This window comes from Eublepharis macularius, chromosome 5 (genome assembly GCF_028583425.1).
Source record: "Eublepharis macularius isolate TG4126 chromosome 5, MPM_Emac_v1.0, whole genome shotgun sequence".
Taxonomy (NCBI): Eukaryota; Metazoa; Chordata; class Lepidosauria; order Squamata; family Eublepharidae; genus Eublepharis; species Eublepharis macularius.
This window is the reverse complement of record NC_072794.1, coordinates 156,030,495-156,042,510: the sequence shown is the minus strand read 5'-3', so window position 1 is coordinate 156,042,510 and position 12,016 is coordinate 156,030,495. Positions and strand designations below refer to the sequence as shown.

At 40.8% G+C, this 12,016-nt stretch overlaps 2 protein-coding genes across 3 annotated transcripts in view; one reads left to right on the top strand and one right to left on the bottom strand.

Annotated features, from left to right (window-relative positions):
- RAB22A (RAB22A, member RAS oncogene family) overlaps positions 1–2,817 on the bottom strand; it is a 31,722-nt gene extending 28,905 nt beyond the window's left edge. Inside the window, exon 1 of the mRNA XM_054979051.1 lies at positions 2,523–2,817. Within this exon, the coding sequence (XP_054835026.1) occupies positions 2,523–2,558 (36 nt within the window). The 5' untranslated portion in view covers positions 2,559–2,817. The remainder of the gene's footprint in view (positions 1–2,522) is intronic.
- Positions 2,818–3,064: 247 nt separating this feature from the next.
- The window catches only part of LOC129330712 (serine/threonine-protein phosphatase 4 regulatory subunit 1-like), a 59,528-nt gene continuing 50,576 nt past the window's right edge, over positions 3,065–12,016 (top strand). Inside the window, exon 1 of one of the 2 annotated variants that reach the window (XM_054980868.1) lies at positions 3,065–3,138. In XM_054980868.1, coding sequence (XP_054836843.1) covers positions 3,132–3,138 — 7 coding nt within the window. In that variant the 5' untranslated portion in view covers positions 3,065–3,131. Of the gene's footprint in view, positions 3,139–3,490; positions 3,531–12,016 lie in introns of those variants that run through there. The other variant, XM_054980869.1, reaches the window with a different exon arrangement.

Below are 12,016 nucleotides of genomic sequence, written 5' to 3'. Positions count from 1 at the left end.
TTCTAAAGTAACTGAAGATATCTGTGAAATACAGGAGGAAACACCATTGCAAACTTCCATTTTCAACATATTGTTTGAGTGGAGGACAGATTATATGGACTCTAGTATTAACACCAATGTCCACTCAACATCCTGAGGTCTTAATAGAGGAAGGCTGCACTGGTGCACTTTAGTGATGGGTCAGACCAGGGACAGCCATGTGAAAATCCCCATTCTACCATCCAAGCTAACTGCGTGGCCTTGGGCAGGTGACTCTCAGTCTAACCCACCTCACCAGGGCTTCTGATGGGAGGGCAAAACTGAAGAGCGCAGAACAATTTATAAGCTGCTTTTAGAAGAAAAACAGGACATAAATATCTAAAGAAATAAATATGTACATTACTTGAGAGCAAATGCCACTGATAATCAATGGGATTTCAAAGAACAGATTCGGAATATTCAACCATAAGAGTGTGGATGAGTGTGTATATATTTAGAGACAGCAGACAACTATTACTCAACCCAACAAGTGGTGGAACTGGATTTTTCTATTTGATACTGCGTGCCCACATATGGCCACAATATCTTAAAACCATCCTTCATTCCACATCCCTGAATAAGAGTCAACATGGTATAATGGTTAGAGTGTCAGATCAGCATGAAGGAGACCCAAGCTTGACTCCCGACTCTGCCATGCAAGCTTGTGGGGGACCTTGGCTTAGTCAATCATTCCCAGCCTAACATATCTCCAAAATTTGTTGATGTGAGGATAAAACGACAGAGGGAAAATTGCTGCTCTGGGTTCCTATTGAGGAGAAAAGCAGGATATAAATATAATTAAAAATAAAATGCCTATTTTAAATAATACAGTGACGCCTCCATGATTTCATACAATGTACGTCACAGTGGCATATGCAGGTACAGCTTATCAGAAACTCTCATCGTCAACAGGTATGTTGGGGACAAACCTTCTAGATGTGTGTAGCAAACAACTTAAAGTTTGGATGGAAACCAGAAGGTGTCAGACTAGTTATACAATGCAGAACATGCCTATAAGGAATCTTACTCTTTCAGCCCCACCCTATTTAATGAAAGACTTTACATGTTTCATTTAACATACCTGGGAAAAAAATATTAAGCGAGTATAAACAGAGCAGATAAGGAATTTCAAAGTGAGACTTCCCTTTCACAGTTCTGGATTGTTTCACTTTCACACAAGAGAGAAAATACAACTAGTAAATAAGTCATGCTTTGAAGTGTCACATAGGATCTGTTTCTGGCGCTATGGACCAACTGCTCCTTGAAACTAAAGGCATTCCTTGTGAAGAAGTGGGTTTAAAACTGGGACCTGCCTGCAGATTATGAAATTAAGCTTTAGATCTCCTGTCAGAGTTTAGAAACTGACTCAGGTTTAGGAAGCTAGAGATTCTTAATTTTAGTGACACCAGCATTTTAATTTATAATGTGTTTCTAACCAATACTAATTCTATATAACTATTCTTAACAGCACAGTCACTCTCCCACATTTAAATGACTGACACATTGAGCACTCTGCCTTTATGAAATTTGGAAACCAATTTGACAAATACTCTGTGGCAGTATTACCTGGATGTCAAAACTCCTGATATAAACCCAGTTACTCAAACTGAAGTATCTAGATAGTTTTCTTCTAGATTTCTGCTCCAAATTTTATAAAAGAGAAAAGATGCACAAATTTGAACCCCAAGACCTCCTTCTCCTCCACTCATACAAAACACTTATCTGTTCCATAAACACCTTGTACAGGGCAGCACTTTTCTGAACAGAGGGAAATACACCTTTCTAGCAACTGCATTCACAAAATATTAGGGGGAAACTATGTAGAAAACTTTCTCAAGTTGAAATTCAGACTGGATTTCATACACTAAGGTTCAGTTCTCATTCTTTTAGAAGCATCAAAAAAATAAAGCCATACAAGAACTTAGCAACCCAGTATACAACCTGTAAGCATTTGGACTCCATATATCAGCAATTGCTCTAAAATAACTTGCAACACAAAACACCAACATGTTTCTTCCCAAGGGGGTGAGGACATTTAAAAAACTGCACATCTGCAACAAGCTTATTTGGCTTTAAATGACACTGGGCAAGGAAGGATTTATTTCTAGTTAATATGCACAAGTTCAGAATCTACCCCCCTCCCCACTAAAAGCTTAGAAGAAATCAAATCTTAAATTTACATCAACAGCTGGCCTCCATTCCATAGGAAAAGAAAAATAACTCTTCCCCACCCACCTACTGAGCTTCCATTAAAATCTAGTGACTGAAGTATAAGACCTGAAAAGGGGGGTGGATTTTCTCCCCCCCCCATGAAGAAATAAGCAACATATTGCAAAGATTGACAGCAAAGGGGAGAAACTCTCTTACCCTCCAAGGGGAGAGAAAACACATGCAAGGTTTTAAAAAATCACAACCCTCCAAAGCCTTCTCTCGTGCGTGCGCCAAAACTTTCCAGGAACCCGACCTGCCCCCCAACTCCCCGCCTCCCTTCCCCACAGACTTACCCCGAGTAGGCAAACTTTGAGCTCCCTCAGAGCCATGACGGGAAGGAGAGAGGCGGCTGCTTTTTAAGAACCACAGGCGCAGTCCACCACCATTACCCTTCCCTGGAAAAAGGCACACATTGAAGAACCGCCTCCCCTCTCCTCTGGCTCAAGCGAAATGACAGGAAAAAGGAGAGGGCGAGAGCCTCCCACCCCTCAAAAATCCCTGCTCTGCCTGTCCCCTCCAAGCCCCACAGCTCTCAGTTACAGGCAAACCCTTCTCTGCCTCCGCCTCAGAGTCCGCAAACCGGGCGCCATCTTGGACGGCCCATTGAGAATCACCTGACTGAACCTCTCCACCCCTTTGCACTGACACAACGTTGGGAAGGAAGAGGAGGAGGAGGAAAGCTTTATTAAGGGAGGGGGGAAACCACCCCTCTTTAAATTACGATTATTATTATGTTTCCTCGGGAGGGGAATACAACGGGGAGGGTGGCTTCTCGGAGGGGGTTTGGTTTATTTTGGGGGTGTGCGTCTGCGTGAGGGTCGGAGAGCAGCTCCTCCTTTTCGCCCGCCTCTCCTGGCTTCGCGTCTCCTCCTTCTGTCTTCCCCACCCATGTCCCTTTCAAAATGGCTGGTAAGTGGCTTTTTGGGGTTTCTTCTGCTCCTTTCATGTGGATGGATGTGCGTGTCTTCCTCTTCGTACGCCAGCTTTTAAATTTTTTTAAAAAAATTTAATGGGGATTTTTTTTTTTGGTTTTGTAAATGGTATATCCTGGGGGTGCTTAGGAGTGGGGTGTAAAGGTTGCGTGTTGGCTTTCTATTCCTTGTTATTGTGGTGGTGGTGCATTTTTTTTGGTAAAGAAATAATTTTTGTCTCCTCTCCAAGGAGAGCCTTGTGGAAAAAACCAACCCCCTGTGTCTTTTTTTTCTCCTCCTCCTCCTCTCTCTCTTTCCCCCCTCTCTTTTGTTTTTTATTTGTAGGGATCCCTTTGTATTTTGTGGATTTGCAGGATGACTTAGATGATTGTGAGTAACTGATTTAATTTTTTTAAAGCAAAAACAAAAGAAATCTCGTGTCGATTCTTTCTTTTTTTCTTTCATTCTTTCTCGGTTGTCACTCCCTCATCTTAGGCAGGGTAAATAGCTGCCCGCCCCTTAATTGAAGGAAATTGCTAATTGTTAAGGGAGAAAATCTGCTTTTTAGAAGTAGAGTAAATTGTGCAGAATGTTGCTTCAGTACCACGATTTTAATACTCACTGCCTGGAAGTAAGCACTTCCCTATCAATTTAAAATTTGCCTCTAATGTGTAGACAATGTAACAGTGCTGAAAGGGTGGTCTGAAAATGTTCAGGACTTTTTTCTTTCTCCCCCCACCTTTTGTAAGCTACTGAGATCCCATTTTGTTTTGTCCTTTCATAGTTAGTGCACATTCTCATTCATGTTTAAATTTAATTTTTAAAATATACATAAACACAATAATACCGTCTTAGAAGATTAGAGGGGGAAGAGGGAGACTTTAAAAACAGATGACTGGATAAACTGCAAGGAATTCTTAAATTTTGTTTGCCGTTTTAATAAAACAAATTCTTCGGACTTAATTCTTAGCATGTAAAAGACCATATAGTATTCTTTTGCAACATGGAGGGTGACTAGAGTTGTGGGCCAGGGCAGGAATGAAGAGGGAAAAGATTGTTCAGGACTGTTATCATGTGCCAACAAGAGACTTAAATTTTTTTTTTTTAAAAAAAGAATTCAGATATATCTCTTCTACCCTGTTCTGTTCGTTTTCTAGAGTACAGGACAAATATAAGCAGCATCCACTTTAATGGAATTTTTTTTTTTTTAGCAGAAATTGTCCTTGAGGGAGCTGTCCAGTAGTGTGGCAAAAACTGCCTTTGGTTTAAGTTACTCTTGCTATAGGGATTGCCTTCCCCCCTTTTTTGTTCAGCAATTTGGGTGGCGTATATGTAGTTTTGATTTTGTAAGGATACTTATTACTAAGGTAGATGATGTGATGGTACATTTGCACAAATGTTGGATTTTGTACTGCTACATCTAATAACTGTACCAAGTTCTTAACTTTGCTTCTGTTTGCATATGGATTTATTTCAGAAGCAGCTAGTTCTTGATATTGCTGATCTTTTTCATCAACAGCATTGAATGCTGGAAAACTTTCTTCTATCTATAAAATCAGGGACTGTGTGAATGTAGAACATCTCTGACAGAACTAATTGGCCCCAATGAAAGACCACTGATACTGGCTTTCCGGTGCTGCAACCCTACAGGAGTTGACAAGCTGTGATTAGTTAATAGGCCTTTAGCATATTAACCAGTGACCTGCAAACTCCCCAAGACTAGCATTGCCTGAGCTAAATAAAGGCTTAATGTAGGCTAGGAGATTGAAGTGCATCCTTGTGACTGGTTCTTGCATGTTGGCTATATGATTTAAGAAGTGGCCACCATATGGATCACTCTTGCCACATGTACAGTCTTTGTATCAATTGCAACTAAAATACTGTTTTTGTTTTATTGCCACTTACCAGCCAAGAGATTGTTCCTCTGATGGGGCAAGTCACATGTTAGCACATTTACTAACAAGATGTGGCTTCAAATTCTAGCTCAGTGATGAAGTTTAATCTTGGGCCAGGCATTCTCTCTCAACTTAACCTTCCTCACATAGTTATTGTGAGGATAAAATGCTGAAAACCTCATGTATGTTACGTTGAGCTCCATGGAAGAAGGGTGGAGAACAAATTAATAATTACAAATGGGGTGAATAAAAAGTGCCTTGGGGAAGTATTGCTAGCAGTTTCCACTTCAGGGAATAACTGTGATTCTTAAGTATCTTACTGAAACATTTGTGTAATGAGTCTTTTTAATGTTTCTCACCTCTGTAACTTGGCAACATTTTGCTATCGAACCTGTGTTTTAAATTCCAGTGGTAATTGTAGAATTAAGACATTACTGTAACCACAGCTGCTGATCTGGTTGTGCGTTACAATTGTAGTCATGTTCTCCTTAACTTCCTATGTTTCGTTTTTATTATGGCCCCTCTCTTCAAAGTTGCAAGTGCTCATTTGGTTGGAAAGAGAGCTTCATGAAATAATTTTGCAACACTTCTTGTTTCCATACAAGTTGCCAATTCTAGCTATTTTAACATCAGTCTTGTGACTTGAAAAATAAAAATAGTAAAAAAAAAATTTTTGGTTCACATTTGTTTCAGTAGTCATATTCCCTAGTTATTGACTAAAATATGACAGCAATGTGATGAGGCTTCTAAGCACTCTCGTTAATTTAAGGAGTTATATGACAGGAGCACTTTTAAAGCCTATTTTTGTAACTTTAGGCTGCCACGTAGCTCACTAACTCAAGTCAGGTCTGGAATGGTGTGGTGGCTGCCGTGGTATCTCTTGAACTGTAAACCCTTCTTAGAATACCCAGAATATTTGTATAGGCCCCATTCACTTGTACGGAGAAAAGGAAAGGTCTAGCAATGCAGTCCTAAGCAGAGTTACACTTCTGAGCTCATTAACTTCAGTAGACTAGGAATGACGTAACTCTGCTTAGAATTTGTGAGAGTCACGGGAATGAGTGCATGAGGTGTCATATGTACCCCTATTCCAAATGTAGGCACAGTAGGGACTTGTTATGTGCAAGTTAGAAGTGTTCCTCTTCCTCATTGGTTTTAATGATTGCAAATTTTTCTGCAAAGGGGAGAAGTCTACAGTCTGAAAAACAGTCGATTTGTGCCCTAGACTGGGGGGGGGGGACAGCAGTGTCCTGAGCAGTTTGGGGTGGGATCAAATGGTTCTCCTGTTCCCTTCCCACTTTTGCTTCTCTCCTGCAGCTGCTTTTTTGTTGCCTCTTCCACCCTCCTGCTTCCCGTCTAACCCACTTGCACTCTAGCTGTTTTGATTGCTTCATCAAAAGTTGCTGGTTACTTTTGAGAAATCATGACTTGGGTAATGCTTCCGTGTACTTGGTCAGTGTTTCATGCTGGACTGAAGCCTTAGACATAAGTAAATATTTATGCATAACCTATACACCTCAAGTTAAGAATCTTTGAAGGGTTTGGGTATGTGTATGTATTATAGACTAATGACACTGAGGAAGTAAAAGAATGGTATAAGAGTAGGATGGAGAACAACTAGCAACATGTAAAGAGATGTAGTCATCATGGAAAATAAGCTGAAGGTGAGTCAACTGATAAAGCAAGTGTTTCTAAGACTTAACAAATATTTATTTAGTGCACATTTATCCTGTCCTTCCTTCATAGAGCTCAGTAGGATGAAGGTGGTTCTACTGTCCCGTGTTTTTATACTCTCTCTAACCTATGAAGGAGTGAAAGAAAATAATTATCCCAAGGTCATCCAGTGAGCTTTTCATGGCAAGTCTGGGTCTTTCCAGACTCGTTTTATCACACTTAACCACTGTACCACACTGTCACTCACAACACCACTCAGAAGTGGAGAGGGCTCTTTTGAAGGCTTGTGTTCAGTTTGGGTACTAGGCAAAATGTTGAGAAGATTAAAAATATTTGGGAAGAACAGTGAATACAGAGGACAGAAATCTGATCATACAAGCAGTACTGACTACCTGTTTTCTTCTGGGCCCAATTCAAAAGTGCTGGTTATTACGTTTGGAGCCCCTGTGGATTTGCTGATCCTATGTGTTTTAACTCTTGGGAGTGTTAAGTGCTGAATACTTTTAAGTTGGTAAATTGTGTATTTTAATCTATTTTTATTTTTTAAATTTACACCTTTGCAGCTTGTTTGCCACACTGTACACCCCATTTAGTCCAAGGAAATAACAAATAATCCTTTAAAAAAAATTCTGTGTAATATTACTTGTGAAGTTTTAATATTATGTAATATTCTATGTAATATTCTGGCTCTGTCTGTGGACAGGTGTTTTATAGTTTTTATTTTCTTTCCTTATATTTCTATTCTGCCCTCCCTGCGAACAGGCTCAGGATGGATCACATCAGTTACAACACAGTCACAATAACAACAACAATCTGCAAATTCATAAAAACCATAAAACATATTAAAATTGCAATGTACATCATAAATAGCTAAAAAGGTATCAAGAGGACGACAGCCACAGTATAGCTTTAACTTATCTAACTACCACAGTCCATGACTGAGTGAAATAATTTTAAGCAAAGCAATGTAAATATTCATTTAAATTAGCTTTTTTTCATGGTGACTTAAACCAGTTTTCCCCAAGAATGTTTGTTACCCTAACCCCTGAAATATATTAATTTACACTTATAGACCAAGAGGAAGTGCTCCAAAAAATCCAAGCCATTTCCCTTATAGTTCTTTTGTTTGCAAAAGGAGAGTAGTCTGTAACTCTATACGCTTGTTAAGAGTCATAGATTCAGATTTATTAACATGCTTGCCTTTGAACTTTTAAAATAATTTAATTTTTTTAAAGAGAGTTGCAATATTCAATATTTTTAAACTGTAAAAAAATAAAATGCAACTTTTATTTTCTTTAAAAGTCACTGCTATTGATCCATCTGTATCCCTGAGGAGATCCATTTATGTGGTTAGTTTACCTCCACCTCAGATGTAGAGTGGTATTTGAGAATATAGAAATTGACCATTCCTAGTTTAGAATGTAAGAATTGGGACTCAGTGACTAAAAACTGAATGTCAAACTTTGTGATTATATGACAAGATAAAATAGAGCAATCAATTCCACATGGCTCCAGCAATTCCTACCCAGTGTGATAAGCTATCTAAAGTCTTTATACAACCTTGTTTATCCAAAAGACCAATTTACATGACCACTTTGTTTTGATAGCGCACTGATGCGACAAGTTGATACAGTAGCAGCTGAGAGGAAGGCTGGGTGAAATTTCCTTCTTGGAAATTTTTCTACGGACAGATCTTTGCATGGGATATCTTCTCTTTGAGCAGGGCTTAGTAGACTAGATAACTCATTCACATACTCTTAATTGTATCAAAATGAGTTCTGTGATAGGTTCCAGATAACTCAGAAATGATGCTTGAAAAGACTTCCATGCCAAGAGAGCATTCAAATCAGTATACTTCTCCATATGTTGTTGTTATGTCTTACTTCAGAGGTGCCTGTTGAGCTGTTATACTTAATAAACATTTCAAGTCCTCCTGGCAAGATGTTAAGTAAGTTGCATTAATATACACAGTGCTGGGAGGAGAAGTTTCCCAACAATTAATTTTGGCTGTTTGCTGTAAATGTTGGACTACTATTGCAGTTGTTGTTATATTGGCCTCAGATATATTCATTTAAAGCATTTTTATGTCACCTTTCCACACAAATAGCATCCCCAGGGTAGTGAACCTGAAAGCATGAAGACATTTGAACATTAAAACAATATTTGAAATAAGTCATTACCTGCTTGCAGAAGACAACAATAGAGGGAGACAGACGAATCTCCCTGGGCTCTGTGACAGAGAAGGCCCTTTCTCCATTTGCCACCTGTCTAGCCTTAGATGGCGGAGGCACCTGAAGCAGGGCCTCTAATCAAAGTGGATGGGTAGGTTTATATGGGAGAAGGTGGTACTTAAGGTATGCTGGCCTCAAGGCATATCGGGGTTTGAATTGAACCCAGAAGCCAATTTGGAGCCGCTGTAGACAGAACAAGACTGGGGTGATACAATTTGCTCCAGACGACGCTCTTGCCACAGCATTCTATACCAACTGTAGCTTCTGGACAGTCTTCAAGGGCAGCCCCCACATAGAATGCATTGCAGTAATCTAATCTAGAGGTTACCAGGGCATGCATCACAGTGGCAAGATCTTTTCCCACTCAGGAAGGGCCACAGCTGGCCCACTGACCAGAAGCAGGTGCTTCTGCAGTGTCATAGAATCATAGAGTTGGAAGGGGCCATACAGACCATCTAGTCCAACCCCCTGCCCAGTGCAGGATCAACCTAAAGCATCTCTGACAAGTATTCATCCAGCCTCTTCTTGAAAACTGCCAGTGAGGGGGAGCTCACCACCTCCCTAGGCAGCTGATTCCACTTTTGAACTACTCTGATCATGAAATTTTTTTTTGTAATATCCAGCCGGTACCTTTGTGCATGTAATTTAAGCCCATTGCTTCACGTCCTACCCGCTGCTGCCAACTGGAACAGCTCCTTGCCCTCCTCCAAATGACAGCCTTTCAAATACTTAAAGAGAGCAATCATGTCCCCCCTCAACCTCCTCTTCTCCAAACTAAACATTCCCAAGGCCCTTAGTCTTTCATCGTAGTCAAGCCTTCCCTAATCCCTCTGATTCTCCTGGTCTCCTGCCCTTGACTCCTCAGGCTCTTCCTCTGAGTACTCTGGGTCAGAGTCACTAGGCTGGTCAGAGGAAGTCATGACAGATACCATAATCGATATTAAAAGCTGCTAAAGGTCCGTGAGAATTAACACGGTTGCACTCCCCCTGCCTATTTGCTGGCACAGGTCTCCTATCAGGGCAACCAAGGCCATTTTAGTCCCTTGACCAGGCCTGAAAAGAGACTTTACGGGATCCAAACAATTTGCTTCATTCAGGAATTCCAGAAGTTGCCCAGGCACCACTCATTCAATCACCTTGCTCAAGGAAGGTATATTTGAGACTGGATGATAGTGACTCAAGTTTCCTGGGTCCACAGCAGGCTTCTTTAGGAGTGGAGGCACCAATACCTGCTTCAAGGCAGGGGTGACCACCCTTTTTTTCAAGGAGGCATTTACTGTTTCCCAGACCCAGTCTGCTAGTCCCACCCTGGCAGATTTAAGCAACCAGGAGGGACAAGGGTCATACAAGCATGTGGTAGGTCTCAAACTTCCAAGAATCCCCAGACTGGACAAGCTGAAAGGTATTCCACACAACTGGACAAATCAGCATCCTGGGACCATCTGATTCTGTTACTCCTAATGTAGAGTCCAAGACAAATCCAAGCAAGAGATGCTTAGCAAAATGATTGCAGCAGGCTGCAGAGCAGTCCACCGTCTTCTGTAGGCCAGAACCCAGTAGGCCCCTGACCACCTGGAAGAGTTCCACAGGTCTACACTGTGTGGGTGCATTCCCCTGTGTGGAAAACCGTTTTGCTAATTCAGAGGTCAGGCTCAGAAAGTTTGGTGTCCCCCACCCCCTTACTCTCTTTTTTAGGAGAAAGGTCATTTGAGGTTGGCATTGGTTTGTCAGCAGTTTTGCTAACTGAAATGTTGCCTAGGCCTTTAGCCACTGCTGCGTATTTTAGGCATTCCTCTTCTTTGTCCTGACACATTTTGACAAATCCTCTGCTTTTCCTCCACAACTCTGCCAAAAACCAGCCCTTTCGGCTGCCAAAAGAGTGACTCATAATCTTGTCATTTCTTATCCTGTTGCTCTGCTGTAGCCTACCTCTCCCCTGTGTTTTTATTGGCTTCCCTCACATTTAATGCATATTTCTGGCTTTCAGATCTCCTTATCTTCTGGCAGTCCTAACCTTCAGCACTTACTTACATTTAAAAACTGGGGTTGCTAAAATCGGTCACCAGCTTTTTAGGCTATGGATTTTCTAGCTTGGCGGCATTAGCCATGTAACTAGTTAAGCTGTTAAACCTGACATAGCCATGTGAAACAATTTACGTTTCTAACAGTGCTATCCTAAGCAGAGTCAAGTTTGTTGAAGTCAGTGGCTTAGAAGAGTACAACTCTGTTAAGGGTCGCACTGCCAGGCAGTTCTTTGATCTCAGAATTGTGTTAAATGTGTTGTTGAGTTCTAGTAATTTGTTGCCACTTGCAGGCTTTGTACAATATATTAGTGAACAGATGTATGTCATTTTTATACCTGCAAGCTTTCAGTTAGATCTGAAGGAGGGGGGGAGTCCACGCGCACGCACGCGCGCGCGCGCGCACACACACACACACACACTGTTATGTTTCTGTCTGGGAAACCCCGGCAGTCTACTGCTTTTGCTACATCTTCACTTTAAGACTGTTTTCACTCTCCAAATGCAGCCAAATAAATGCCTTGTATATCATTCTGGAGTTGCCACTGGCAGTGGTACAATTTTTTTTGTAACACTGATATGGAATAGTAAATTTTAGTAGCAGCACAGACTCCTCTTAACTTCACTCTGCTGCTGGCAGTTTCTTCTTCCTTTTTGGAAAATGAAATCACCCCTAATAGCATTTTCTGGCACATCTTTTAAAAGCTCGTCATGCAATTATGATAAACTATCTAAGCTCTAATAGGAGGTCATTGAAAGTCTGATGCAAAAGAAACCTTCGCATGGAAAACAGAAACTTGACCTGTTCTTGATTTTTTTTGTAAAAAGATGACATTCTGAAGCTCTTCTTTTATACAGGATGTAGGCTGTGATTGTGGGGAATACGAACATTTGCAGTATAAGGCTAGTTTTATTTACTTGATTTTTATCAGAAGTTCACCTGCGGTTGAAAGCTCTGATGGAGGAGCTTTTATGCATCTGGGATTATACACACACGTATGTGTTTAATTCTCAACATGTCTCTGTCTATGGATATTTAAATCTGGCAGTTGCGG